Source organism: Daphnia pulex, chromosome 1, assembly GCF_021134715.1.
Source record: "Daphnia pulex isolate KAP4 chromosome 1, ASM2113471v1".
Taxonomy (NCBI): domain Eukaryota; kingdom Metazoa; phylum Arthropoda; class Branchiopoda; order Diplostraca; family Daphniidae; genus Daphnia; species Daphnia pulex.
In genome coordinates this window covers 3,022,544-3,050,524 of record NC_060017.1, presented here as the reverse complement: position 1 = coordinate 3,050,524, position 27,981 = coordinate 3,022,544, and the positions used below count along the sequence as shown (strand labels likewise).

The following is a 27,981-nucleotide window of genomic DNA, read 5'->3' as shown; positions in this document are numbered from 1 at the left end:
TTATAAAATTAGTTATTTTTTTCTTTTCAGTTTTTCAACATTTTGAATTGTGGCATCGTCTGGAGTAATCGTAACGAGATGGCGTTCATTCACCGACTCATTGCCCCAGGGCTCCCTTCCTTAACGAAAATCACCGTAAATTATTCGTGAAGCATAAACTTTAGATATAGGAACACTAAATTAACATGTTAATCATTTTTAATGCCCTATCTATTAATACCACTTTAAAAATTTCTGATTGTTGATAGGAATAAGCGAAGAGACCCGTCCTCCACATAAAGTTGGCCCTCCACATCCATCCGGGCTACCCTTAACAATTTCAGCGCAGTCGCAGAAGTCATTCTTCATTTTTGAGGCACTCTCATTCTGTATAACCGAAGTTTTCACCAAATATTCTGGATTTACAGGTAAACATTGTGTGCCTAATCAAAATTAAACTGGGATTTTAAACTCAATAATGGGATTCCTTCAAGTTTTAAATGGGAATCGCCTCAACAAGACTTCATTGTAGTAACTGCAAACGGATTTATTTTTGATTGTGACTTTTTGGGCAAGAATGTATCTAGGTCGGGGCCGTGAGATTGAATGGCGAAAATTTTTTGGCATTTCGTGCGTTTACGATTATTAATCCTCAATTTCTGCAGACTTCTTGTCGAAAGACTGCTGATTTTATGTTAATAGTAGCATTTGTACTTTTGAGGTCAAGATTGTGTTTTTGACTTACAACAAAGTTACATGACCTGACATCACTTTCTTAATTTTTGTTGTGTTTATTTATTGCAGCCAATTCAGTAAAGCAGCTCCAGCTTCAAACTACGACATAACTTTTAGCTAAATCTTCATTTACTTCTGGAAAAACAAAATGTCTTCGTTAAACCACAGTGGAGAAGAATCCTCTGAGTGCCCTCTCTGCATGGAACCTCTTGAAATGGATGACCTTAGCTTCTACCCCTGCACTTGTGGATACCAGGTCATATTTTGCATCTTCTCTTCCATAGTACAGTGAACCATTCCAGTGTTCATAACTACAGTGCATTATTTTTAGAACAGACTAATGGATTTTTGTTAAATGCAGTTTAGAAATGCAAAGAAAGACACCTTTTAAAAGGAATGTAGCTGATAATGTGGCTTTGTTTACTAGATATGTCGATTCTGCTGGCACCGGATAAGAACAGATGAGAATGGGTTGTGCCCTGCTTGTCGGAAAGCTTATCCTGAAAATCCAGCTGATTTCAAACCTCTTTCCACTCAAGAGATGCACCGAATCAAAGCTGAGAAGCGTCAGAAAGACCAACAAAAGAAGCAGAAAGCAACAGAAAACAGGAAACATCTAGCTAATGTAAGGGTAGTTCAGAGGAACTTGGTTTTTGTTGTTGGACTTTCTCCACGGCTAGCTGACCCAGAGGTATATTTTGTTTTCTTATGCAAAAATTCTATCTTTCTTGTAATCAAATGTGTTTTACAGGTTTTGAAACGGCACGAGTACTTCGGTAAGCTTGGGAAAATACACAAGGTAGTCATCAACCATAGCACTCAATATGCAGGTTCTCAGGTACCAAAAAAAAAAAGGAAGAAACTTCCTGTTGAAGTGGATTTAATACAAACTATTTGGATTACTAGGGACCAAGTGCAAGTGCCTATGTGACTTACATACGTGGAGAGGACGCTTTACGAGCGATACAATCGGTTAATAATATTACCGTTGACGGTCGGACTTTGAGAGCATCTTTAGGGACGACTAAATACTGTTCACATTTTATGAAAAATCAAGTTTGTCCTAAACCTGATTGTATGTACCTTCATGAAATTGGTGTGTTGAAGTTCTCTTTGTTACGATCAAGTGCAATGTATAAGTATGAATCGTGTTAAATTGAATGGTTGTTCAAGCAGGTGATGATGCTGCTAGTTTCACCAAAGAAGAAATGCAACAAGGCAAACATACGGACTACGAGCGGTTGTTGCACGAGCAGCTTCTGTCACCCTGTCTAAACCACAAAGAGGGCCGGTATGTTCAAGACATCAACTAAAACTGAGATGTTTCTAAATCTTATTTGTCTTCCGAATCCCCTTTGCAAACAACAGAAAAGCATCAGCATCGCCTCCTTTAAAAGAGGGAGCTTCCAATGCAACGCAAAGTGGACCTAAAGATGGTTGGCCTTCGCTGCCTCCCGGTTGCTCGACGGCCAATCCTTCTAGCCTTAATACCTCAGGTAACATTGACTTATTACGGTATAATGTACCACTTTCATAATAATCAATCTCGAACATCACATCACATACAAATATCTTAGGTAAAGTCGTAGTGCCGATTGTCAAGAGTGAACCGCCGTTGACCAAAGAGAAAAGTGGGAAGATCAAAGCGAAACCAGCACAACCGTCATCAGTTCATATACCAGTGGCCGCTGTTCAGCCGGAGGAATCTAGCTTACCTCAAGCTAAGACAAATGGATCGAACCGCAAGGCCAAAGAGAAAACAGCTGTAACTGCAGTGTTAACTGCGGTATTAAATCCAACTGCTCCTGTCACCACACAACCAACGAAACCGGAACGACAAAGATCCACCTCACTTTCTCCTGCCCTCTCTACTTCCTCCAATCCGACACCACCATTGGTTTCATCCTCGTCATCACCGTCGTCTTCTCAAGATAGCGGCTTTTTGCCTTCAAACCAACACGAATTTGAAATTCTCAAGCAAGGCGCATCGATGGCTGCAGAGGAAGAGGAGATCGATCGAGCAAGAGATGAAGCCGAGGATTATTTTGGTAACTACTGTTTTAGCCATTTTTGTTGTTTGCTCTCTACTCATCGCGTTTTTTACCTTATTCTAGATCCTGCCGGAAATAAAGTGACGGTGAATTCTTCAAGTTTCGCACACTCCATTCTCGATACTAATAACAGTAGTAACAGCCACAGTTTTTTTTCGACCGGGCCACTTCCAGCTTACACGGCGCAGTCAAATGGCACATCTCCCTCCGGCTGTAAGTTCCTTTTAAAGATTATTATTGAAAGTGTTACTAGCAACTATTTGTAGGTTGGTTAGCAAATGGCGCTGAGGAGGAGTCAATAACCTCCACGCTACCTAATCAAAGTGCAGCCGACTGGCAATTGGCGTTTAACGTGAGTTTTATTAGTAATTTTATGTATTCATTGCCACAAACTAATACTGTGTATCAGGATCTGGCATCGTCTTCACGTCTTGTTCCCAATGTAACCGCAATGGAAGACCCAAGCAATCACCAGTCAAAGAACACAGACGACGACTTGGGATTCGATCCCTTCCATGAAACGCAAAAGGCTTTGGCTGAAATGCTCGAAAAAGAGTCCATCTCAAGCCTACCCAATGGTTCAGTGTTCAGTAATGGTTGTAGCAACCTGGGTTACTCTGGCCCCGTCCAGAGTCTCTATTCCAACCCTCCAGTTCCACCATCAATGACCCGACACAGTCCAAGTTTTAGCTCTTTAGGACTAGGACTTGGGTTGGGCGTCGGCGTAGCGCCTCAACCACAGCCCTCGCGTACAAGAATTCCACCTCCGGGTTTCAATCCTACTCAGGTTTTTAAAATAATTTGAATCTGATCGAGAGTATTGACTTTATTGTTTTTCCTACGGTTTTTAGCATCTTGCCGGGTCAATGAACCAAGGTGGAGTCAGTCACTTTGGTTTGAGCCTTCCCAACCTCAGCTCGAATCGGCCGGTGAATCGCCTAGACATGGGTACCAGTAAAATGTTGCCATTTATGAACAATCAGAGCACAGCCAACGGTGGTGTGGGTGGTCCTTCGACTGGATACGGTCCACGTCTCTATCATGACTCGCCATCCTTGGGTTTAGGAATGTCAGGAATCGGAGGCATGAGCGGCGGAGGCATGTCATCAAACATGAGTTACATGGGCGGTCAAAATGGTTCGCTAAGTCATTTGTCGAACAACAAGCCACAAGGTAGTGCCTTTAGATTATCGCCTTTTACATAATTTGACGATTCCCGTCCTACATAGGATATAACACTGGAATGGGCAGCAATATGCCTTATTCCAATGGTAGCAATAGCCTTGGCCTTGGAACGAGTGGCATTGGCGATCCAGCACCCTCCATGAAGGACTGGCAAGATGGGCTTCGAGCACTGTTTCCGAACGTCAACATTTCCATGGGTAATGGAGGCGTCACGAGCAGTAACGGCAGTAGCAACAACAGCAGCAGCCATAGTGGCCGCATGGGTGCCTTTCCTCCTGGCATCTCTGGTCTAGGCAACGGCCAACCACAGCAGATGCATCATCAACATCATCAACATCAAATGACTCAGCAACCAAACAGCTTAGCTGCAAAAGGATGGAGAAATGGTTCAGATTGGACTTCTCTCGACCCGGCCATCGTTTCTAGTGGCCAGATAACTGATTCGCGATCAGATTCGCCACCACATTGGCTTCGTTCTCTGGAGCAGTTGACGGAAACGGGAAACAGTCCGGCACAGCAGCCGCCCTCCAACCCTTCCAATCTGTTTGGCCTGGCCAATTCAACTCACTACAACTTGCCTTCACTATCTGGCCGTAGTAACGTCACACCCGCATCTGGTTTGGACGGATTGAATTCCATGGGCTCATTCTGGCCGTCGGTCTCCCACACTACCCCCTCTATGCCTCCTCCTGGTTTCAGTCACATCAGACCTACTCCCAAAACAGCATCAACGGCAGAGACACACAAAATTGACAGTAAGTCCTCCCTCATCCATCCATTGACTCTTAGCTCGTATTAGACTCATCCGACGTTCGTTTTTCGCATTTTTTTCTGATTACAGATCTCTGAGGTTGGTGTTTGCCTAGGTGTTGCATTTGTTAGGGATTGGCAGTGATACTATCGTTATTTTGAAATCCTTTTGTGTCTAATTCCTGTTCACATTTTTTTTGTTTAATTTATCCTCAAATTTCTGATATGTTCGACTTCGACTCCCCTCTGCTCTTCATATTATCTAAATTCTTCTCTCCGCTACAGTACATCCCGTTCATCTTTTTCTTTCGGTCTTCGTCATTCTACCTTCCTCCCTTATCCTCTACGTTGGTTTTGGTTTTTTAAATCTTACATCCATCAAAAGAAGTTTAATCTAGAAGTTGAAACATTCGGGAATCGGTTCTTTTCCTGGAAATAAAATGAATTGAGGAAACGTTCGACTTAAAGAGGATCATCGTTTCTTGCACAAGATATTATAATTCCCTTTTGGGGATGTTTGAGTGATCTGAAACCGTTTCTCCGCATGTTGCAACTTTCTTATTACTCATTTCGGCACAGCTATAGCTACACAGAACGCCTACAATACCGTGCGTAAACAAACAAACGAGCAAGATTGATCTACTCCTAAATGCGAATGCTGCCCTACAAGGAAAAACATCGAATCGCGAAACCAGAGCAACTAGTTCAAGTCAGCGTGCGGCTCGCATGAAGAAACAGGAAAAATTCCATCCCAAAGTCTCGCTTTCTCAACAACCTTATTTCTTTCTCATTTTCATCCCATATCCCTCTTCTTTCCGGCGAGGAAAGGTCTTGGTTGACTTGACATTTGATCGATAAAGAAAATGTTAGCCGTGTTTCGGCGCCGATGTGAAACAGAGAAGGACAAGTGTGTTCAGAGCTGGCTTGTTGGAAATGCTGATTCAGAGAATAAACAAAACGTGAATTTAAAGTATAATTTTTGAGTACATAGAGAAATAATTGCTGTAGAAAGTAAAAGAAGGTATAGTTACTGTACCTAAGTAGGGCTCGGTTCCGATCGCATTTTATAATTAACCTAGTTAATTCTTTTATTGTTGGGACGGTTTATAGCGCTTTATCTTGAGTGTCTATCTTCCACATTTAGGATAATAAAATGAGCTATTTACAACCGATCCGAACCATTATAATTATTGGGAAATTATGTGTATTAAACTCGCTGGTATAGAAATAACGAACAGTGAACATTTATTTCGTCTTCTTTTTTTTTCGGAAGGGGGGTGGCAGAAATTGTTTGTTCTGTAAGACTTGGGGTCAGCACTGTGAAGGAGTTCAAAACAACAGCGAGAAAAAACAGTATTATTGCACGCATTTTTAGGCATTCGCCCACTGCTGGAAACAGCTCGCACCGAAGCGATGAACATCACTTCTTCCGTCTTTTGTGATAATCGTCCCATCTTTCTTAACCACCACCAGGCAAGGAATACCACTTACACCATATTTAGATTTTAAAGTCCTGAAATATTGAAAACATTGTAGAATCAAATCAATGACAACAAAATTTTTTTTCCGAGTTTTTAGAATTTTACCCAGCAAGCTGTGTTCCCCATGGAATTGCGAGCCAATCAGCATGTGATTCTACCATGTACTGTATCATCTCGTTTTCGCTTCGGTCAGAGGAAACGAATATACATTCAAGGCGAGCACCTACAGCTTCCAAATCCTAATTTAAAAGGAAAATGAAGAGTTAGAATGTCAGTTCAGTAAGGGGAGGGGAACTTTCAAATTTTACCCTGTAGAAGTCTGCTAGGATTGGGGTAAACATGCGGCAAGGAGGGCTGAAAAATAAAAATGTCTTTAAATGTTTGAAATTCAAGAACACATCATATTAAGACATACCACCAGTGGGCTGAAAAATAATAGCAAATAATATCCTTATTTTGAAGAGCAACTTCAGCGTGCACACCCTGCTTTTGCTTGTTCACAAGTTGTTGACCACTAAGCATATCCATTTTTAATTATCTGTTAAAAATACAAAATTGTTTTGAAGCAGATTTAATAGCATAACAAGGTAATTTACTAACGAATTGTAAACGGCAGAAGGAAGAATTATGACAAGACCGTTGTATCCAGAATCCAGGCTATTCAACGAATTACACTAAGTAGACTGCAAACGCTATTTTGCTCTTAAAACACAGACCACAACTTTGGTGTATTGTACCTATCAGACAATTGTAAAACTAGATAAGAAAGCGAAAAAAAGTACGTAGGCCTAGGTGTTCATGTTGTAGGTGTTGTTTGTTGGAAAAGATAGTTAGATAAGGTAAAACTTTGTTTTAGTCACCATAGGATTAACTATACCACGTAGTTCACTGTATAAATAGACTTTAACCTGAGTTAAATGTTTTCTAATCGACTTTCACCCTGTTGACTTATTGCTTCACTCGTTGCTTCATGTATTTTTGACCCATCCATAACTCTGAATGGGAGTATGGGACCCGTACTGACATCTCTGTGTCAAGCTTAGAGCTGCTAAAATTTGGTGAGCGGGTTTCATACGGGGAAAAAAATGTGGTTTTTTCGGAATTCTTCTAAGTTTTAAGCTTTATATTCTGCACTATATTTTTTAATTATCATATTAATTCATATAGTAGGTAATATACCGTTATGGGGTACAAGGATAGCCTGCAACAAGCAAACACATAGCGGTAGCATTGGTTCGCCGTATTTAAACAGAGTCCAGAGTCTGACGTCGCCGCTAACCAGAATGGGAATACCCAACCCGACTTATAGAATATAAACTGATGAAACATTTGGTCAACAGTATTTTGAGTATTTTCTGTTTTCATTTGTAGCCAAGGAATATCCTAATGTATTTATTTCATCGCTACATTCATTTCGTGAAATATTCTTATTCATTTTTTTTCTTGCCCCTTCCTCGAAAATGAATTTAGCGAAACACGGAAAAGTTTTTAACACGGTTACCAGCCGATTTGTACACGCCGGCCAATCAGAATAATCCACGACCGAGGCGCACTAGTCGACCAATCGACATACCTTCCAGGCTTCCATATATCTAGTTTGAGAGAACATTTCCCTTTAAAAAGTCTTGACGTCCCGTTGAACATAATACGTAAGCATTATTGCATAGAAATCCAGCAGCAAATATATAGTGGCCTTTAGTCTTATTGCACGCTAGCTTGAAGTTAGAACTTGGAGTGGGGACTATAAAGGCACATGCACATCTCGACTTGCGCACCTTCAATCACCATTTGACACGTGGCAACGTTGATATCATTCAGTGTACTGTAGTGTCACGTCACGACTTGCCGGTAGAGTAAAAACTAAAAACTGTTTAACTTGTCGATCTAAAGAATAATGCAAGACTTTATATAATTTTTTGTGAGCCTGTTTGCTGTATCTGTCGTTCAAATCTCAAATTAAAAATTTAATTATTTAACTGTAAGTTTAGTACTTTTTCTACGTCAGGTTTAAGTTGTAGTGCGAATGCTCGCTTTGCTCTCATGAATCTGAAATTAACTTTTATGTTCTTTATTTGCGCAGATTAATAAAAAATGGCACGGCTACAAGTGCTCTGTTTAAGTCTACTTGCAGTATGTGCAACATTCTGGAATCCAGTGCAAGGAGTAGCAGTAATGAGCGTGGACTTTGGTAGTGAATGGATGAAAATTGGAATTGTTTCAGTATGACATGATGAAATAACTTTCATTCTAGTTGAAATGCTAAACATTTCCCTTTATAGCCAGGAGTGCCCATGGAAATAGTTCTTAATAAGGAGTCAAAAAGGAAAACTCCTGTTGCCATTGCATTCCGCAATGATGAGCGTACAATTGGAGAAGATGCTTACACCATTGGAGTAAAGTTCCCTTCTAACATGTATTTCTATCTTCTGGAACTTTTGGGGAAATCAATTGATAACCCGCTGGTGCAACTTTACCAAAAGAGATTTCCCTACTATACAATTGTTGAAGATCCTGAAAGAAAGACACTGCTCTTTGAGCATGATAGGTTGGTTTTTAAAGAGTAATTTATTGGTACCAGTAGTGTTAATTTTCTTTATTTTTCTTTCATTCTTAAGTGAAACAAAATTCAGTCCAGAAGAACTTGTGGCCATGATATTAACCAAAGCCAAGGAATATGCAGAAAGCTTTGCACTTCAACAAGTTACTGAATGTGTAATAACTGTTCCTGCATTTTTCAACCAAGCAGAACGTAGAGCAATGTTGAAAGCAGCAGAACTTGCTGGAATTAAAGGTGTGCAGAAGCCTTTTTTTTTTTTTTTTCAGAGAATTTAGCATCTTAGATTAAAACTTTTTTGTCTGTAGTGCTACAACTTATGAACAGTAATACTGCCGCAGCATTGGATTACGGCATTTTCCGCCGTAAGGATTTCAATGAAACTGCCCAAAACATCCTCTTCTACGATATGGGTGCTTCAAGTACTGTAGCTACAGTAGCTAGTTACCAGGTTGTAAAGATCAAGGAAAGGGGATACGCAGAGTACCATCCACAAGTCAGCGTATCTGGTCTTGGGTATGTTAAAAATGTTATTATTTGACTTGAGTTCCACTCTTATTTTATTTAATGTTATTTGTAGCTATGATCGAACACTCGGTGGTTTGGAAATTCAGATCCGGTTGCGCGATTATCTCGGCAAAGCCTTTAACGACATGAAGAAAACTAAAAATGACGTGTTCAAAAATCCAAGGGCCATGGCTAAACTTTTCAAAGAAGCCGGGCGAGTGAAAAATGTGTTGAGTGCCAATGTTGACCATTTCGCCCAAGTGGAAAACTTGATCGATGAACAAGACTTCCGTTATCAGGTATATAGTTTAACCATCTTAGATTACACCGTATTGCATTTCTTCAATTTGAAATGTTGAACAGGTGACGCGCGAACAGCTCGAAAATCTTTGCTCCGATCTGTTTGAAAGAGTTACACAGCCCATCGAGCGTGCGTTGGCTGCATCTAAGCTGACCCTGGACGATATAGGTCACATTATCATTGTTGGCGCTGGTACTCGTATGCCTAAAGTACAAGAGGTTCTTACTGCTTTTACCAAGAGGGAACTCGGAAAGAATTTAAATGCGGACGAGGCTCCCGCTTTGGGTGCCGTTTACCGAGCGGCCGATCTCAGCACTGGTTTCCAGGTCAAAAAATTCATGACAAAAGATGCTGTTGTATTTCCCATCGAGGTATGAAGTAATTGTATTTTAAAACGCGCCAATAAGCTAAAAACAACACGTTAAAAAATATTAGGTGGATTTTGAACGTGAACTAGATTCCGGAGACGATGGCAAAAAAGTTGTGAAAATCGTGCGTAGGACTCTATTTCCAGCAATGAACCCTTATCCACAGAAAAAAGTTCTGACGTTCAATAAACACAACGAAGACTTCGTTTTCTACGTGAATTATGGAAACATGTCGTCTTTGCCAGAGTCGGAAGTGGCTGTTTTAGGATCATCAAATTTGACCAAAGTAGAACTAAGTGGTATCGCAAGTGGCTTGACTAAGCACCAAGATGATGGAGCCGAATTCAAAGGCATCAAAGCCCACTTTTCTATTGATGACAGCGGACTGCTTAGTCTTGGTAGTGTGGAGAGTACTTTCGAAAAAATTCATCCCGTTGTTGCTGATGATTCAGCAGAAGCTGCAAATAACACTCAAGGTATTAGACTTATTATTAAACTCACATTTGTCCAATTATAATATCATATATCGGCAAATATAATTTTAAGGTGAAGGATTCAATAGTACAGATAGCTCGAATGTTACAGAGAAAAATAGCACGGCCACCAAACAAGAAAAGAAACCCAAAATCGAGACCCTTAAAGAAGAAATCAGCAAACAAGAATCAATTCTGGATCTTCCAAATCTAACTGGTGCCGCTCTCACTGTGGCTCAAAAGCGGTAAGTAAAAACACATTTAAAATTGAAAATGGCACGATGAAGAGTTTCTATAAAATATGATGTTTTATACGTACAGAATTGACGCTTTGAACGAAAAGGATCGTGCTCGCAAAGAAAAGGAAATTGCGCAGAATAATCTTGAGACATTCATCCTAGATATCCAGGATAAACTGAGCCAAGATGAATTTCAATCACTAACAACTGAAGACGACCGCACGAAAATTTTGGAAAAATGTTCTGAAGTACGATTCCTTATTACCGTATAAGAGCGTGTAATTTAAATAACAATTTTTTTTTTCTATTGACCCACAAATTATTCAGACTTCAGAGTGGCTTTATGACGAAGGAAGCGATGTTGATGCCAAGGAATATCAGAAAAAGCTGCAAGTATTGAAGGACCTTACGGGGGCAATGTTTGAGAGGCATCGCGAACACCGAGATAGACCTGAGGTTATCGCTGCGTTCAAAAACGCTATGAACGTCTCCACTCATTTTTTGAGCAAGTTAAGAAATGCTACTCCTGATGAAAAGTACTTGGATGATGATGATCTTGACGGTTTAGAAACATTACTCGAAGATAACCAAGTACGACATAAAATTTTATGTTATAGCCTTCTCTTTTTACCATTGTTTTACATTTTCCATGACAGTCTTGGTTAGACAAGAAAATGCTAGCGCAAAAGGAAACACCCTTGTACGAAGCCCCCGTTCTCACTCTCAAAGCCATCGCCGAAAAAATGGGTTCCATGGATAAAGAGGTCATATATATTTATTTTTCAGTCGCCAACGAATGATTGCTGAATATTTAATACTTGTAGGTGAAAATGCTTGTGAACAAAGCCAAGAATGCACGCACAAAACGTCTGAAAGAGTTGGCGGAAAAGTTGAAGGAATTTGATAAAAAGGCCAATGAAACAACCGAGGAAACAAAAGAAGAAACTGCTGAAAAGAAAGAAAAAGAAGCGGAAGATAAAAAAGAAAACACTGAACAATCATCTGACTCTTTAGATGATGATCATGTTGAACTGTAACATTTTTGTCAACGTTAGGTTTTTTTTTCAAACAAAATTTGTATCATCTTTTCTTTTTGAAGAGCGATCTTTTCTTTCTAAATCAATCCTTTTCTAGCGAGTAACTTGTGGGTACATTCCTTTTTGTTATTTGTATGCATGCACGTGTCTCTCTTACGTCGTTTTTACCCGCTGGGAAAGGATGTGAATAGGTAAAATACACTTGACTTTAAACAAATGTTAATTTTTTTATAGAAATCCATTATAGAATTTAAAGAATTAAGGTTCTTCATTTTCAATACATACGCTTTACGCTCAGCTCAGTTATATATCATGGGTACTATAGACAGTAGAGACACTCTTTATACCCATGGACCATGGTTAAATTTGTGAATTTTGAAATGAGCGCTTGTCTGCCGTTAGACAGAAAATGCTGTTTAGCCGTTTTAGCAGACGAGAGGCGATCGGCATCAACATTTATTCGCTGTAAAGTTTTTTCTGGTCTTGAGCAGTGCAAATGTTTTTAAAAAGATTTTATCCGACTTGCTAGAATTACTTCGTTTGGCTAAGTACAATCATTTCAAGAATCATTACTCCTAGCATCATTTATTGAACGAGTTTCCTTTGATAAAAGAATCCGTCACAACGCCATGGCTGTTCCTCGACGTGGAGTACTCCGACACAAACAACTAGCTGAGGCAGAAGCAAAAGATAAATTTGAAGATTTGTTGGTGTTTGGTTACGCCTGCAAATTGTTTCGTGACGACGAGCGAGCATCGGAAATCGATCAAGGGAAACTTCTGATTCCATGGATGGGCGATGACACAATCAAGATTGATAGGTGAGCAATGCTCAGACATTTTATTTTCCCCTCCTGCTCCCATGATCATGATAGGATTTTGGTCTCTGATGCTTCTTTGAAAATTATTTATCCAAACTAATGTGTCAGACTCTACTCCAACAGGACAACTTATTGGGTGCGCTTAGATTCAAAGACAAATTTTCTGAGCTGAATTGTTGCCCAACATCTGCAGCACAAATTTTGGATTACTTGAACAATGAAGGTTTGGATCGAATTGTGTTGTTTTTCCTCAATGTGTGCTGACTGCTGCTTATCATGTGGTATCGAGTTCTTGGTTAACTTGTGTTTTATTTCCTTCAAATTGCAGGTATGACGCGCGAGGCACATTATTCGACCTGAAACCACATGAAGCACCCCAGGGCGGCCACGATCGCACCGAAGGGCTCACGTCCGAAGAAAGACGCATTGAAAAACTATGTGACGAAGAACGCTACTTCGCTCTTTACAAAGATGAAGCGGAAGAAGCTGTCATCAAAGAGGAGGAAATCAAGAGGCTTAACCAGGATCTGAGTGAAGTCACATCAGAGGAAGTCTCTTATCATCAGGTCCCCTTTAGCTACACCAGTTCAACTGAGGTGGGACCACCATTTTCTTCACTTGAAATCAATTCAGTAATTCATGTTTGATAACATTTGGACAGGTCAGTGACTTGAACTCAAAAGAAGTCCCTCTTCAATCAGCACTTGGTGAATTGGGAGACGCAGTTTACGTACCTCCTCCTATACTTGACGTACCACCAGACATCATAGTGCCACCGACTCAAAAGTTAGCGAGGATTATCGAGAAAACGGCAAACTTTATTTCTTCTCAAGGGACTCAAATGGAAATCATTGTCAAGGCCAAACAAGCTAACAACCCCATGTTTCAGTTTCTACATTTTGACACTGCCTTGCACCCATTTTACCGTCACGTACTCGCAGCCATACGTAACGGAAACTATGTCGTTCCGACAGAAGATCCAGTCGAAAATGACGACAGAGGAGAATCCGCAAAGAGCAACGGACATGTGAATGAATCCGACAGCGAAGGCGATAATTATTTGCACCCTCTTTTACAATCCAAAATTTCGGTTAGAACGACGCGATTTAAACTTGTTGAACTTGGATAATCATATTTCCAACTTTGCAGGATCCGGTCGTTTCACCGACAGTAGAATCAAATGATGATGCGCAGTCTTTACAGCTGTCTCCAGAAGTTCGTTTACTAATTGATAAAACTGCAAGTTACATGTCGCGGATTGGACGCCATTTGGAATCGGTTGTTCAAAGCAAAGGTATACCTTCTATTTGTATTATTATTTAAATTTCATTTGTCTTGATTGGTTTTTTGTTTGTCGTGAAGGCGACCCTCGTTTTAGTTTCCTCAGTACCGAACATTCATTTCACAGCTATTACAAGGAGAAACTATCACTCTACACCGATATGCAGCAAGAGCTACAAGCCAAGCAGTCAGAATCCTCGAATCATTCCGTGGAAAGCAAAAGGGAGACCAGAGAAGAAAGCCCTGCAGAACGTTTGGTTGTTGATCCCGAGCTGATGAAGACGGAACGTCGGAAAAAGGCGGCGTTATTTCTTGACCAAATGAGAAGGGATAAAGTTGCTGGTATTGTTCGACTTGAGTGTGAACTGCTACAGAAACTATAGCGTGTGTTGTTTTCTTAATTTCCCAAAGGGAAAGAGGCAATAGAAGAGACGGAAACGGCAGAGATTGCATCTACAAGCAGTTCAACAAAGAAAAGCAAATCTGGCAGCCCTGACGATGCAGATGTAGAAATTATTGGTGCTATTTCTGGAGAAACGAGAGAAAGATCACGAAGGTTAGTTATCCTGATTTATTCGTTTCTATGTTATTTTGCATAAACTAACTGGAATTTCCCTAGTTTATCCACCACCCGTTCCATGTCTCGTTCTCCATCTGAAAGACGACGGCGAGCGATCCGTCGCCGTAGTCGAAGTCGCAGCCCACAGTCCAGCAGAACTAGATACCGCAGCGTGAGTCGAACCAGACGAAGTAGAAGTCGTAGTCGTAACAGACCCATCCACAGAAGCCCATCACCACGACGTCCACACAAAAAACACCGCAGTCGCGACAGGTATTTGACAAGAATTTTGTCTTTCATTTGTGTCGATTTTTATTCTCGTTATCTACAGGCATCGAAAGGAAAAGAGGAAACGCCGTAGTCGTGATCGATTACGTAAAAGTAAACGTCGCCATCGATCTCGAAGTCGATCGGGAAGCGACAGATTTAGTCGGAGTCGAAGTAAAAGTCCACGGAACAAGAGTCGATCACCTTCACGTGAATCACGCGTATCACCCATCACTTCGGCTGTTCGTAAACTCGCAGCAGGTAAAAAAATAAATAATAAGTGGCAGACAATGAAAGTGCGTTCGTATTTTTAATTGAATCTGTTTATATTTAGAAGCTGCAGCTTCCAAGAGTTGTTCGGAAACTTCAAGTCCATTGCCGTCGCAATTAATGACAATTCAGCCAGCTTTTGCGAAAATTGCCGAGGTTAGAAAACCAAACGATTGAGCTTACAATTCTTATTTATCTTATCGATTTTATAGGGTATTCGAGCCAAGGTTATTGCAATGATTGAAGGCGATAAGAAATAGATGCTGCTGTGCTCTAAATGAGAAGTAGGCGACGTTTTATTCGATTCTCCCGTTACATCGAAATAAATAAATTAATAATTTTTTTTTTTGTTTCCACCGAAGCCGTTTCGACTTACTTAATGAATAAATGAATTCAATTTGCTGGATTTGTATTTATTTTTTTTTTATTTTGTGTGTGTAATAATCAATTAATTTTAAAAGAGTGAGAAATGAAAAAAAAATCACTTTTTCATTGTGCTAATAGAATATGGGATATTTGCGACACTTTTGTTTTGTGTTTGTTTGATTATTCAACGTGAAAATAATACAATTATATCAACAGGGAGTGCGGAGCGAAGGCACGTGATGCGGCATACCCCTTTTGACTAGAGGGAATACACGAAAGAAAATAAAAAAGGGACAACGAAGAAAATAAGGCGAGAATTTTTAAAACAGTTTGTTCGCATTAGGATTTCCAGTGAGTGAGGTCGAGCCAGGGCTTCCCATCATCAAGTGATGAGGGCCATTCTGGAACATGGAAGAAAAGTGCATCATAGGAATCAAAGGCAAGTGGTGAGGCCATCCGGTCAGCCTCGGAGCAAACACAGAAGAATAAGGACTGAGATGGTGGTGATGCTGATTTGCCATCCACGGATGGATGGCTGGATGAAGATGGTGAAAGGATGACGGCTGATGATGTTGCATTTCAGGTCGGAAAATGATGGGTGCCGGGCTGGTTGTTTCTCCCACTAGGCGAGCGATTGAAAAGTTGGTGGGTGAACCTTTGATGGGCGATGACGACGAAACTGTCAACGAAGGTGGCGGAGTGACAGGATCCTGGAGGACTCCGGGCGCTGTTGGTGGATTGCATTCGTCGTCGGTGATGTTGAGTGATGAATGAGAGCTTGAAGCGCTGCTCGGTCGAGATTTTTTACGGTTTTCTAAACGAATCAAGACACGAGTTTAATACAACGGGTTCCGTTTGAAATCGAGCAGGTGAATCAATGACTTACCAGGTGAACTGTCTCTCAATTGTCGCTTTTTCACTCGAAGCTGGCCGTTTTCACGGAATCCCTTGGCGAACGGGTTATTATCGATTTTCAGTTGCGTCATTCGATCGTTCTAGAAATCCAATAGAATAATCGTTATTGATACGTTCGTAATTGAATTTTTCCGACATTTAGAACTTACAGCGTAGGCGGTGACGGCGATGAAACTGCAGACGTTGAAAGCCGCGGTGTTGATGGTCGTAGGCATTCCCCAATGGAGGCTTGCGTAATCGGAAGCTGCGATGACGTGGATTCGTGGAACGTACTTGTGCATCGAGGTGAGAACCAACTGTATAGGTTAAAAATTAAAATTGTCCGTTAATACCCGAGTCGCAATTAATGTGTGACGAAATGATCAATTAACTTACGTGGCCTTGCTGATCCATGGTGTTGTTGGTCAATTTGACTTTTTGGAATGAGATTTCGTGTTTCATCCACTGAGCTCCGGTGGCAGGACTGTCCGGGTGGGTGTAAATCCTCGACGGCCATTGTGGTTCTGCCTTGCCGGAACGAAGCCATCCGGCGTTGAAACGGAATCGAGAATCATCAGCCAGGACTAAATCCAACAGGACAAAGTATTTCGTGTTGGGATCCAATCCGCTCAAGTTGACTTTCAAAGTCGGAAACATCCGTCTGATTATTTTCAAAGGAAATCAAAAGTTGGATTAGAGAAACAAATTCGCCCGATTGATGGATTGATTCACGCACCTTCCCAACTTTGTGATGATCATTTCCGTGCCGATCTGATGGAATTGTTGCCACAATTCGGCGTTTTCCAATTCAATTTTGATGTTGGGATCGGATTTGACGGAAGCGGCGGCTGCCAAATGGCGATGGGCCATCATCGCAGCTGCCGACGCACTGTGATGAGCTGCCGCCGACGGAGGAAGTTGATACGGTGATCCAGCGCTACCAATCGGTGGCAATTCTATTGTTTCGAAAGGGAGAAAGAGAAAAACGGAGAGTTGAACGAACGAACCCACCAACAATTTCTTCTTCTTCACTACCCAAATGCAAAACGAAAACATACCGTAAGGTCTCCGTTCATTTGGGAATCGATTTCCGGCCGCATGGATTGCCAATTGCTGAAGCTCATCTTCTCGACTCACGGCCGACGATGCCAATTTAGCCGCATCCATGATTTAATGGCTTTGTACTTGTTGGGTTCTAAACTCACAATCAACTGTGCACACACAAAAACACAAGCACACAACACTCTGTTAAGTGTCTTGGAGTGGACACACTGATAATGGGCCAGCAAAAAGTTGTTATTCTTATTTTTCAAATAGTGAAGACGCACACACAACGCGACCGCACTGGACTGAGATACTTGAACGACTGATGCTGAAGAGTGAAGACGACCCGATAGATATCATGTTTTATTTCCCAGTTGCTTTTTCGCAAGTCCGTACGAGTGGAGACGGATCGTCGCGCTGGCTCCGGAATTGTGTGCTGGCCATAGCCCTTGGGTGGGCTGCCAAAGAGAGAGAGAGACCCTGGTTCGCCATTGGTCGCCTCCCCAATTTCGGGCCTTCCTCTTCTCTTTTCTTATTCATTCCATCCATTTTCCGAACCCCCCAATCCGCTTTTTATTATCTCTCGGCCATTCAAGTCTTGATGCCTTGATCCCTCCTCCTCCTCCTTCATTCGGTCGTCGTCTCTGCGTTCAATTCTTTTCTTTCAATCTTTTATCTTTTATCTAATTATCACCATCTGCTGCTGCCTTTCCACATAGAGAGAGAGAGATTGCTACTATCCATCTTTCTTTCCGTGTGCCATTTTTGAAAATAAAAAATACTATAGACATGTATGGGATGTGTAGTACTTTCAATGTCGCAGGCCTCTTTTGTCCACCCACTTATTTACCCCATTTTCTTTATATGCACAGCCAAACTGCTGATCCAGCCATGGATACGTCTGGCATGTGTATCCGAGTGCCGCCGCCAGCCTCAGCCCGCTTTTGCTTTAGATGCGCGCGATAAACCGCATCCACCTATCCATTTGCTTTCATTAACCCATAGTTTGTTTGTGTTTTTGTTTTGTTGTTCGATTCGCATATCGAGTGTCAATTGCCTGGTAAATGGCGAGGGTTTTATTTCTTTAAAGTGAAACGAGAACATGCGAGTTGTTCCTTTTCTTTTTGAAAAAAAAGAAGAAGAGAAACAAAAAATAAAAGTCCGATGGGAACCGATCGGCTGGCGCCATGTCCACCAGCTTGTATCTTCTTATATATAGCTTCTTCTTCTTCTCCTACCTTGTTGAAAATGAGAGATAATCCACTCAGTCACGCTTCAAGGTTTACCGCAAAATTGGCCAGGGTTTTTCAATTGAAAACAAAAAAAAAAACAAGATGATATAGCCAGAAAAAAAGAGACACAATCTCGAAATGATAAGAGAGAGAAAGAGACGGAACCCCGAAATCATCATCCATCCCACCGCTTTCACGCGACAATCGACGATGACGGACCGCGGTTGAGCCTACAGGCGTGTCTTGTTTCCAGCCCCTCGACACAACGGCGACATAACCAATGTGGGGGGTTGACGACACAACGGAATGGATGGAATCATTTGCCTGTGGGCGGCAATCATCAAATAATGACACGGAACCGTATACAGACAAGAGTCCCCCTCTCCAAAATTATATGGACGATGTGTACAGAAACATTTTCCTTTTTTCTTCTTAAGGTTTTTATATGCGTACATATATACCAATCATCTTTGAAATGATATCAGAGTTGTAAGAAAAAATGGCTCGACTGCTGTCGTATAACACAACAAAAGAAGTACACTATATACGGCGGCCGCTGTATATGTGTGAGTGAGTGATAACGTTGGCGCGACTGGGTCATCACTCCGGCGCGGAATTTCAAGCGAAAAATAAAAGGAACCATCAGAGAGAGAGAGAGAGAGAGAAAAGATGAAGGGGAGGTTTTTTTCTTTTTTTTCTTTCAAAACCTTGCTGGTGGATTTGTGGGGGTTTGTTTCTGGTCAACAGCGATAACGAGCATGATCTTTTTGTTTCACTAGAAATCCGACTGAGAGAGAGGGGGTCAACTTTTGACAGGCATTTTTCGAACGTTTAGCGCGACGAGAGTCGCACCATTCTCTTTTATTTTTTCTTAAAACAAAAAAGAAAGAAAAGGTTGGAAGAAAATATATTTATTTTAAGGGGCGATGGAATTGTTTCCCCGTCTGGAATTCCGGTTGGCTCGCTCCCTCCATAAGAAAAAAGGAAAAAATTGTAAACCTCGCGGGGCTTGTGCGCTGATGCTGCAGTTATACATACAGTGGACTGAGAGCTGCTGCTGGTGGGGGGGTCATCCACATATATAAGATTCATATGCATCTCTCTCTCTCTCTTTCCTCTGGTATATTTCATTTTTGCCAGTTAAACACTACGGAAAGGTAATGGGAAAATAACCACACACACAAGAACCCCAAAAGAGATAGAGGGCTTTGGAATTTGTTCTTCCACCTTATTATTCTTATATAGTACGGCACATTTCCAATGAGGGGGGAACCTTTTTTTCTTCTTCTGTGAGAGGGGTTGGTCCTATTCATCTTCTTCTTATATGAGCCTTGTATAAATGGAGAGAGAAGGGGGTTGAACACACATCACATAGCACACACACACACACACGGGGTTATCTCTTTTTGTCCTACTACTACTACTATACGCTACAACACTCGTCTCTGGATGACCACCAAAGCAGCCAGCCAGCGGGTAATTAGACGATTTGGGGGCCTAGAAATTATAAAGCAATCCGCAATATAATGGCCATTCGGATTTGTTGTTTGTGTGTTGTGTTTATTTGTTCGCCTGGCTCCGCAGAGAGCAAAAGATAATGTGGGGAATAAAAAACAGCCCACACATAGAGCTGGGCAGCAGCTCAAATGGTCACCAAAAATTCTCTATGTGTTTTTCTCCAGCCTTGTTTGAATAGTCCCATATCTTCTCTGACACATAGACATTATACGTAGTATGTATACGGAATTTACCTGGGCACTAACAAGTGCGGGGAGGGGTCTCCCCCATCACAGTCATGCTTTTAATAACGATAATTAGCCTATAGGAGAGAGAGACCTTCTTTTTTTGTGTGTGTTTCTAGATATACTTTCGAGCCACTTTGCACAAGGATTTTGCTGTGGGAGTTGTCGACAATAAGGCGGAGGGTTGGACTGATGGCGAGAGAGAGAGAGAGAGAGTCTGGCTCCACATTGTTATTATACGCATAGACACGAGAGAAAAACGAGCTATGACTTTACATGTCTATAAAGATCGTTTGGTTTGATGTCGAGACGTTCGAGAAAAAGAAAAAGAGTTTGTGTGGTCCTGTTTTTTTCTGAGCTGCTGGCTGCTGCAAGGCTTTTTTGTGTTTGGTAGATATTGATGTCCTCTCATCATTTTCTCGTGTCATGTTTCCAAACCGTTCAACATGGCGCACTATACGTTCACTGTGTTTTGCATCTGGCCCGCACAACCAAAAACTTTGTTGTACGAAAGATATCGGGTCTCCGTCGAGAGCCCAGTAGACCTCCCCGTTGACGACTCTCTCTCTCTCCCTTATTTAACATCTTTTTAATAACCGTAAAAATTGACTTTCAGAGTTGTCTCCCCCAGCCAGCAGCTTGTCCTTTCATGGGGGGTTCTCTCTCTCTTATGTTCACACGTATGCCATCGTCGTCGTGAGAGATTCAAAAATATTCTTTTGTTTTTCTTCGTGTCGTTTCCATCGCGCTTCCAGCTGTTTGGAACACAAAAGTCGTCAAATGGAATCATCACGATCCTGAAGCGCAAAAGATTTCATTTTGCGCTGAAAATTAAAACAAATTAATTGAGGACAGTTGTTTTTAAATGAGTTAAAATAAAGAAGCCTTGTGATGTTTGCCGAGGCTAATTTACACATGGAAATGTGCGATAAGATACGAGAAAACGGCTTCCAGCGTTAAGTAATTTGAGGTTGGGCGTCTAATCTCTCGCTCCGCTTTTCTTCCAGCCAAAAGAGTTTTGACAGTCGTCGTCAACACAATCTGTTGACACACAGTCATGAAGGGCCATTTCCACCGTCTCTCACGACGCTCTAAACAACGGTAGAAATTCCGAGTTTCAACTCGGAAAGAAATCAGATTATAATCGCAGATGGGTTAGACGATTATATTTCGGAGAACCAGTGTGTGTCGCGGGGCGGCAGCCGGTGGCGATATCCGGCATCCGGTGCGCATTCAACACAAACAATTCAGAGATTAGCTGCATTTTGTTGTTGCTGTTGCATCGCCAGAAGATGAAGAGAGCCATCAATCTGTCGAGACAATTATAGACGTCGACTGCTCCTGCACCAAGTCTATAACCTACCGGCTGAAATTGTTTGTTTGACGAGTGAGCAGCAGCAGCTTGTCAAACATCAGCAGTCGGCCCATTTTGATGGTCTTTAGCCAATCCTCTACAACACACATAGACTCGTTGTGTATACACACACTACATAGACGTCCGTGTGTGTGTAGACAACTATAGTATACAGCCGAGAGTTTTCCACAGAGAAAAAAAGCTGCAGGGTGGGCGGCGGCTTCTCTCATTTAGTGGCGGCGGATGAGAGAGAGATAGAGGATAAAGTGCCTTTGATGTTGTATATATACGTGTAACTCGAGACGAGTTCATATCCCGACTCTTCTCTAGTATCTCCGACTTTTGCTACATTTTCTACACACACACACACAAATAGACACGGAACCTTTTTAGAAAAAAGAGCGGCTCCCGTTTCCGCAACGCGGCCCGTGCCCACCTGCGCTCGTCCCGGGGAAAAAATGTTTTCCCCTCTGTCAAGACTTTTTTTTTATCTTCTTAATCTGTTTTTCTTTAGAATCAAATTGTAAATATATTGACTCCCGGTCGGACGCGCGGTCAAACAAGAGAATTTCTCTCTCGTTATTTCAAACAGCGCGCGGCCTTTTGCCTATACGTGTCTGTGTGTGCACAGTCGTTAACTGACAACTCCAAACGGTTCAACCAGCAACGGCCCAGTAAAATTTACGAGAGTGAATCGGTCAGAAATGTAATCAAAGTTGAGAGCGACTTGACCTATAACATAAAATTGTAAAAAAACCCGTTTTTATTTTTATTTTTTTGACCCCTTGAGCAAATAGAAAAATTCATCCACGTGTTTGTTTTGTGTGGTTTGTTTGAAATTGAAATGAATAAGTGAATAATAATCGGGCCCATAAATCGTTGGAAAAGGGGGTGAAGGGGGGAAAAAGCAAACACCCCTGACGTTTTGGAAAGGCGAAATTGAATAGAAAACCAAACATATCCCGCTGAGTGTGTTATAACCCCACAAACATCACAAGAAAATAAGGGAAAAAAAGGTATTTCAAATATTGGTTTTTGAATCCCACGGTTTTTTCCCTTTTTTCTTCTCCCCTCGAACCGAAAAATGGAAAACCACCCTTCGAATAGAAAAATCAATACAAATCAAAGAAAATGCATAATACATGATAGAGGATCCGCTGGCCTGGAGGCATTAGCATTTGTAATGAAGATGTCACTGGGATTGAAAGTGCCTGTAATACGTAAAAAAGGGTTTTCCAGCAGCCCCCAAGAAATTTAAAGGCAGAAAATCATTTTTTTTTTCTTCCGACTGGGTCCGTGTGTGCCCACAGAGTGTGGGCAATATAGATAGGGTCCAAAGGGGGTAGACTGGTATAATAAAATGAAGAAAAGAAAACAATCCTTGTTGTCGCCAGGAAAAGTGGCGACTTGTCAGTTGTGTGTGTATTTTATATGGATGTATATCCTACCACGGAGAGGACTCAAGGTATATACTATAAGGTAGTTAAGGGAACAAAAAACCCCCAGTAGGAATAGGGTTTTAAAGTGAAAAGACAGCGGGGGGGTCGTATAGACATAGTAGACTTATATATTGTATATATGCTCATGTATACATAGGAAGAAGGCAAAAACAACACGAAGAGAGAAAAGGGTCTCAACTGTGAGGGTTAAGGTTCCACCATCCATTTTCATCGACTCTGATGGGTTTTTCTTGGGTCCCTTGCAGTCAGACAGACAGAAAAAAAGTGTCAGATTCCCCAGTTTACATAGCGGAGCCAATCATGTTGACTTAAAGAGGTCTGTGTGGGAGGAACACCAATTCGATAAGAAGAAGAAGAAGTGTAGGGAGAGAGAGAAAAATCAGTTGACACAAGCTATGCATAGGGAATAATGCTGTGTGTGTATAAGAGAGACGCGCCGACATAGGCGCCGGTCCGGTCTGCACCAGGATCTTTTCTCCGGCCCTTTGAGTCGCGCTCGAAAAACGCTCAATTGCGCCGCGCGCGATCGTCGGCCGAAAAAAGGAAGGGGGGCGCCATTCCGGCGCCGGAGTTTTCGGCGGAATTTTTTTTTCCTTTCCTTTCTCTGTGTGTGTCGTCTCCGCGTCACCCTCCTCAGTCCCTCTGGTCGGTTTCTTATATTTTTTGACAATGTCCAAAAAAGACACAACAGGGAGAAAAACGGCCGCAGCAGCAGGACAGCGCGCGGTTTTCCGTTTTTTGGTGACAAACAAACAATCAACCACCTCCGCTTCTTCTTCTTTATAAATTCCATCCAGCTGAACTAACAGAACTTCTTCTTCTTCTTTCTCCAACAAAAAAAAAACCAAAGGAATTGACGAGTCGCTTATTATATCATTTATACCGCAACCGAATAGAGTAGGAGGAGGATTCGGTTACATGAAAATGACAAGGCTATTGTGTACGCCCGTGTGTGTGGATTGGTCCCGCCGGGCGGCCGGGCGGGCGGGCGGTGATATAATAATAATGAGAGAGACTTGGCGCGACAGCCGCAAAAATTCGAATCTCACAGCGGTATAATATAACGAACGTGTCGCCTGCTGTCGCTTGGCTCTAATCAATCATCGTTATGCATGTACGTACGTTGGACGACGACGATATCTCTCTCTCTGGTTGTCAACCCAAAAAAAGAAAGAAATAAGAACTCGGATATTCCGATTGAATTGTGTGAGAATCGCAAAGAAAAATTGACGAGGCCATTTCAACATTCTTGGGTCATCTTATTAGAGACGAGCGTATAGCTCGGAGAGCAGTTCACGTATTATAATGCGGATGGATTTGAAGTCTGTGAATGGCGACGGACTAGGATATCTGGAAGAAGAAGAAGAAAAAAGGTTTTTCTTCTTTATTTCCATGTGGCGGCAGCTTCATGTCGAGAAGGGCGGTTCTGCACTTTGACTGATTAGACTCCGAGTTTTGTGGATTTTCACAGTTCTCCTTTCTCTCGAGTGTACGGTACGTGTGTCTTCTATGTACATGTTGATGGTTTTCTCTTGAAACAAAAGAGAAACCCTAGAAGAAGAAGAAACACACAGCCAAAGAAAATGTCTATCTCCTCCTGGAAGAAGAAGAAGAAGAGGAGAAAAACACATAAAGGGTCGCGCGGCCGCCGCCACCGCCTCCTCCCCCGCGTTGGCTCCGGCGACTCCGCGGGTGCTCTCCGTGTGTGTGTGCACGACCTCTCATCCCTATGTCTACTACTAGGCAAATATTAGGGTTAGGCCCCTTGGTCTTTTTTTTTTTAAACAAGACTCGCACTCTGTACATAGTTTTGAAGGGCACACACAACACGTACCAAGAAGAAGAAGAAGAAGAAGAGGCCCTCTTTTGTCTCTCCCCCCCAACCGCGACCGACCCCTCCTTCGTCTAGCTGTTCATCTCTCTCCCACAGCAGAGGGGCCCCTTAATGGGCAGACCCCTCTGATAGACCCCCAATATAAGGTGGCAATGGCTTAATGAGTTTGGCGCCGACTAGACTCTCTTCTATGTCCAGCCGCATGCAGTTATAAGATCGAGAAAAGAGACACCCTTCTCGTTCCATCTCCTTTTGTTTGACAAATCAAGTCGTGCGGATAAGTCGGACCCTTATATTCCTTCTACGGCTCTATATGTGCTCCTTCAACTACAAGTCCGGCTTCCGAGTACATAGAGAGAGAAAACTGGATGGATGGATGGATGTCGCCGTTTCTTGATCATTTGACCGAGAGATCCAGACCGAGATAACCCACCGCCACTTTCCCAGTGATACTGCACAGCAACTAATAACCAAAATGTGCAGAAGAAGAAGAAGGTCAAAAGCAGCTCATTGCTGTCGATACGGATCGAAAAAAAAAACCCTTGTACTAGTATATGCGCACCAGCAGCAATTCACTGTGCACCTTATAATGATGATCTTTATAATGAAGGGCAGTATAACTGGTGTCTACGTTATATTATCAGGATGGTCGATCTCTCGGCTTCAAAACTTCATTTGAGTTCACTTCCGTGTCAATTTCGTCTACAGACTTGACGGTTGTATATTCCCTCATCGCTATATAGTTTGCCCTATCTCGTTGGTTTTTTCAACAAAAATGAAGGCTTAAATATTGTATCACCAGCGCTATATACATGTAAAAGCATTCGGTGGTATATAGCAGTCACATATCTATTTAGATCGTCGTCGCCACACATGTTTAAAAGAGGGCAAATAACCCCTGGACAGAGGCATTGAAGCTTATCGGAATGAAAGAAAAGTGACACATGTGTGTGTGTGTTTTCTTCTGGATCGGTGCCGCCGCTTCCGTCATCAACTGTACACGTCCAACCAACTGGCTCTCGAGTTCCATTTTTTTCGGGCATTTTTTGAAACCGATTCGCGCAAAACCAACGACACTTAATTCGGGGAAATAAAAACCTGCTGCTAGTTTTATCTTTTGGTTGGTTTTATCAAAAAGAGATTACATTCATTGCAGCCTGGCTCACTTATTGTCTTCTTTAAACTATACGATAAATTCTTACAACAAGTTTTCAATTATCATTCGTCGATTAAAAACCAGCGATTGGTTTCGCGTAATTTGTATTTCCTTGTTTTGAGGTGAGAGGGAAATATTTCTTAGTGAAGGGTAGACATTTGAAGATTTAGTGTAGCAATATGTGGATGAGGAGGGCCACAAGAGAACAATGTCCATCTAGTGGCTGGTTTTTTAGTCTAAGAAAAGAAATACACTAGAAATGAGGCATGACAAGGTTTGTATTTGTGTGGGATGAATGCGACGATAACATGGGGGCCATTCAAAGCAGATTTTTCACGATATAAAAACAATGGGACCGCACGTACAGTGTAAAAGACTGGACAACTGAATAGGTTAGCTAAATATGGAAGCAAACAGGGGTCCGCTGTAGACAATTGTAGATTAAAAAGGAAACGTACGGGGTGAACATACATCGAATTCGATCATGCAAAAACCCCCACATAATCAAAATTTCTATTTGCTGGTTTCCGGATCGGCAGCCTTCGCCTCGGAGTCTTGAGATTTAATTTCCAAATTTTTAAATTGCTTGGCCAACTTGTCGCACTCCTTTTTGTGGATAGACCAGTGCAACTTTTGACAATCGCGGTTGCAATATTGCACAGATTTGCATATGGAACACTTGCTGGCTACCTTCTCTTGGCCGCAAGTGGCACAGGCGTCGTCATCTTGAAATCCACGCTGACCGTTGATGCAGGAAGTGAGAAGATTGAGAGCTAGTGGAGTCTCCTCTTTTGTCTTGGACAGATTGACCAGCAACTGGCGGAAGATGGTCGTCTCCTTGAAAGGGAAAGTGCGGATCGACTCGCGGATGAAGTTGTCCATAAACTCGGGAAAACCATCGGATTGACGTTGCTTCAAAAATGCTTTAACATATTGATTTAATAACTCCAAAACGGTTTTGTCGGGGTGCTGCTGCTGCTCTTTGGCCATTCTTTCGACTAGGAAACGCAAATAGTGGTATTTAAGTGCGAGGATCTCGTTGACTTCTTGGCTGCGCTTCATCTGATTTTCGCTAAGTATCTCCAAGACGTTTTTCACTTTTGTGAGGTTATCGTAAAGCAAAGGAAGTTTTTGAATAGTCAACAAAAGGTGAACTGGATGCAGATTGACCTGATAAATCAAACAAAACAAAAAGTTCAAGTGCTTTTCCGTGGCAGAATAAGAAATGAAGTGATGTGTCTATTCAAGTGCACAACCTGCATCACAAATTTGTGCAAAGCTGGTGCAGCAGCTGGTGGCAATTTTGGCTCAGTTTGATCGCTAGGAGCTACAGTGTACTGCTCTATTTCTGAGCGTGGAATGAAATTGTTGATGATGGAAACAACTGTGTGATTCCCTGGTTTGCCAAAATAATTCATTTTAGTTTTGGATGATTTGTACAAACATTATGATTGACTAGCCTACCTACAAATGCAGCCATTTGAGCTGCAGTTCTGCCTACTGAGTTAACCACATCAGGTTTACAACCACACTGAAGTAATTGTTGACAAATATCCAAATTTCCAGACAGAGCTGCAAAATGAAGGGAAGTATACTTGTGTTCATGATGACCTCCATTGGCATCAGCTCCCTTCGAGAAAAAAAGTCAACTTTTCAATCAAATTAACAACATTGATAATATAGTTAGACTTACCAGGTCAAGGAGCAACTGGCAAATATCTTTTTTCCCTTTAAAAGCGGCATGTTGCAGTAATGTCATTCCATGCTCATCCTCATCGTCAATTTCAACGTCCCGGGATTTTATAAGTTCTTGCAAACCACTAGTATCATTGTTGTTAATCTTGTCAATAGCTTTAATAAAGTTTTCCGAAATCATTTTTCGAGATTCTTTGGCAATTAACTCGTTTTTGAAGGAAATCAAATAATTCAGTCACAAATTTTCATATAACGATATAGTTTCCGTTGTCGTCTGCAACTGTTGCTATAACAACCGGACATTTCGAAAAACAAAAAATCCAACAACGCCAAAAATGCGAATAAAA

The 27,981-nt window shown here is 41.7% G+C and overlaps 5 protein-coding genes across 12 annotated transcripts; 2 read left to right on the top strand and 3 right to left on the bottom strand.

The window, feature by feature from the left end:
• The first annotated feature begins 35 nt into the window (after positions 1 to 35).
• LOC124192414 (hyphally regulated cell wall protein 3-like) lies at positions 36 to 5,670 on the top strand. Of its 3 annotated transcripts, XM_046585694.1 has the most exons (15): positions 36 to 135; positions 249 to 407; positions 784 to 970; positions 1,142 to 1,405; positions 1,466 to 1,552; positions 1,621 to 1,810; positions 1,891 to 2,005; positions 2,083 to 2,210; positions 2,292 to 2,762; positions 2,829 to 2,978; positions 3,032 to 3,117; positions 3,175 to 3,552; positions 3,617 to 3,938; positions 3,995 to 4,705; positions 4,792 to 5,670. In XM_046585694.1, the coding sequence occupies exons 3-15, from the start codon at positions 863 to 865 to the stop codon at positions 4,797 to 4,799; spliced, it is 3,018 nt and encodes a 1,005-aa protein (XP_046441650.1). In that variant the 5' UTR covers positions 36 to 135; positions 249 to 407; positions 784 to 862; the 3' UTR covers positions 4,800 to 5,670. The 3 variants fall into 3 exon arrangements, with proteins under 3 accessions (XP_046441650.1, XP_046441642.1, XP_046441632.1); XM_046585686.1 differs by lacking the exon at positions 36 to 135 and having other exon boundaries at positions 248 to 407; positions 1,888 to 2,005; XM_046585676.1 differs by lacking the exon at positions 36 to 135 and having other exon boundaries at positions 248 to 407; positions 3,032 to 3,552.
• A 217-nt stretch (positions 5,671 to 5,887) lies between these two features.
• LOC124192438 (nucleoredoxin-like protein 2) lies at positions 5,888 to 7,212 on the bottom strand. 6 transcript variants are annotated; one of them, XM_046585725.1, is made up of 6 exons: positions 7,090 to 7,212; positions 6,782 to 6,918; positions 6,597 to 6,719; positions 6,490 to 6,535; positions 6,287 to 6,420; positions 5,888 to 6,213 (listed from the first exon to the last, which is right to left on the bottom strand). In XM_046585725.1, the coding sequence occupies exons 3-6, from the start codon at positions 6,707 to 6,709 to the stop codon at positions 6,072 to 6,074; spliced, it is 435 nt and encodes a 144-aa protein (XP_046441681.1). In that variant the 5' UTR covers positions 6,710 to 6,719; positions 6,782 to 6,918; positions 7,090 to 7,212; the 3' UTR covers positions 5,888 to 6,071. The 6 variants fall into 6 exon arrangements, with proteins under 6 accessions (XP_046441681.1, XP_046441673.1, XP_046441687.1 ...); XM_046585717.1 differs by having other exon boundaries at positions 7,042 to 7,195; XM_046585731.1 differs by having other exon boundaries at positions 7,059 to 7,194.
• Positions 7,213 to 7,902: 690 nt separating this feature from the next.
• On the top strand, positions 7,903 to 15,258 carry LOC124192607 (hypoxia up-regulated protein 1-like). Its single transcript, XM_046586006.1, has 25 exons — positions 7,903 to 8,159; positions 8,262 to 8,401; positions 8,461 to 8,726; positions 8,797 to 8,972; positions 9,044 to 9,251; positions 9,316 to 9,541; positions 9,606 to 9,914; positions 9,979 to 10,387; positions 10,458 to 10,629; positions 10,706 to 10,871; positions 10,951 to 11,214; positions 11,280 to 11,387; positions 11,448 to 11,656; positions 11,959 to 11,962; positions 12,090 to 12,208; positions 12,274 to 12,480; positions 12,809 to 13,076; positions 13,142 to 13,570; positions 13,630 to 13,774; positions 13,843 to 14,103; positions 14,173 to 14,317; positions 14,381 to 14,593; positions 14,652 to 14,848; positions 14,922 to 15,013; positions 15,070 to 15,258. The coding sequence occupies exons 2-25, from the start codon at positions 8,273 to 8,275 to the stop codon at positions 15,115 to 15,117; spliced, it is 4,770 nt and encodes a 1,589-aa protein (XP_046441962.1). The 5' UTR covers positions 7,903 to 8,159; positions 8,262 to 8,272; the 3' UTR covers positions 15,118 to 15,258.
• Positions 15,259 to 15,382: 124 nt separating this feature from the next.
• Positions 15,383 to 17,500, bottom strand: LOC124192432 (T-box-containing protein TBX6L-like). Its single transcript, XM_046585705.1, has 6 exons — positions 17,176 to 17,500; positions 16,854 to 17,073; positions 16,514 to 16,778; positions 16,288 to 16,434; positions 16,110 to 16,218; positions 15,383 to 16,037 (listed from the first exon to the last, which is right to left on the bottom strand). Exons 1-6 carry the CDS (start codon positions 17,282 to 17,284, stop codon positions 15,544 to 15,546), a joined length of 1,344 nt encoding a protein of 447 aa, XP_046441661.1. The 5' UTR covers positions 17,285 to 17,500; the 3' UTR covers positions 15,383 to 15,543.
• Positions 17,501 to 26,199: 8,699 nt separating this feature from the next.
• Positions 26,200 to 27,928, bottom strand: LOC124189695 (ankyrin repeat and MYND domain-containing protein 2-like). Its single transcript, XM_046582129.1, has 4 exons — positions 27,633 to 27,928; positions 27,404 to 27,569; positions 27,196 to 27,335; positions 26,200 to 27,109 (listed from the first exon to the last, which is right to left on the bottom strand). Exons 1-4 carry the CDS (start codon positions 27,813 to 27,815, stop codon positions 26,453 to 26,455), a joined length of 1,146 nt encoding a protein of 381 aa, XP_046438085.1. The 5' UTR covers positions 27,816 to 27,928; the 3' UTR covers positions 26,200 to 26,452.
• Between the last annotated feature and the right edge of the window lie 53 nt (positions 27,929 to 27,981).

Bases quoted from the DNA above. Each gene is read 5' to 3' on its own strand.
- LOC124192432 (XM_046585705.1), bottom strand. From the start codon at position 17,284: ATGGATGCGGCTAAATTGGCATCGTCGGCCGTGAGTCGAGAAGATGAG. The intron at 16,779-16,853 runs GTGCGTGAATCA...GAAAATAATCAG, and splicing joins ATCATCACAAAGTTGGGAAG to ACGGATGTTTCCGACTTTGA. The intron at 16,038-16,109 runs GTAAGTCATTGA...TGATTCGTTTAG, and splicing joins ATTGAGAGACAGTTCACCTG to AAAACCGTAAAAAATCTCGA.
- LOC124192438 (XM_046585725.1), bottom strand. From the start codon at position 6,709: ATGGATATGCTTAGTGGTCAACAACTTGTGAACAAGCAAAAGCAGGGT. The intron at 6,536-6,596 runs GTATGTCTTAAT...TTTATTTTTCAG, and splicing joins TATTTTTCAGCCCACTGGTG to CCCTCCTTGCCGCATGTTTA. The intron at 6,421-6,489 runs GTAAAATTTGAA...CTTTTAAATTAG, and splicing joins TCCTAGCAGACTTCTACAGG to GATTTGGAAGCTGTAGGTGC.
- LOC124192414 (XM_046585676.1), top strand. From the start codon at position 863: ATGTCTTCGTTAAACCACAGTGGAGAAGAATCCTCTGAGTGCCCTCTC. The intron at 2,211-2,291 runs GTAACATTGACT...CAAATATCTTAG, and splicing joins TTCTAGCCTTAATACCTCAG to GTAAAGTCGTAGTGCCGATT. The intron at 2,763-2,828 runs GTAACTACTGTT...ACCTTATTCTAG, and splicing joins TGAAGCCGAGGATTATTTTG to ATCCTGCCGGAAATAAAGTG.
- LOC124192607 (XM_046586006.1), top strand. From the start codon at position 8,273: ATGGCACGGCTACAAGTGCTCTGTTTAAGTCTACTTGCAGTATGTGCA. The intron at 8,727-8,796 runs GTTGGTTTTTAA...TTCATTCTTAAG, and splicing joins CTGCTCTTTGAGCATGATAG to TGAAACAAAATTCAGTCCAG. The intron at 13,775-13,842 runs GTATACCTTCTA...TTTGTCGTGAAG, and splicing joins ATCGGTTGTTCAAAGCAAAG to GCGACCCTCGTTTTAGTTTC.
- LOC124189695 (XM_046582129.1), bottom strand. From the start codon at position 27,815: ATGATTTCGGAAAACTTTATTAAAGCTATTGACAAGATTAACAACAAT. The intron at 27,570-27,632 runs GTAAGTCTAACT...TTTTTCTCGAAG, and splicing joins GCCAGTTGCTCCTTGACCTG to GGAGCTGATGCCAATGGAGG. The intron at 27,110-27,195 runs GTTGTGCACTTG...TTGATTTATCAG, and splicing joins TGCACAAATTTGTGATGCAG to GTCAATCTGCATCCAGTTCA.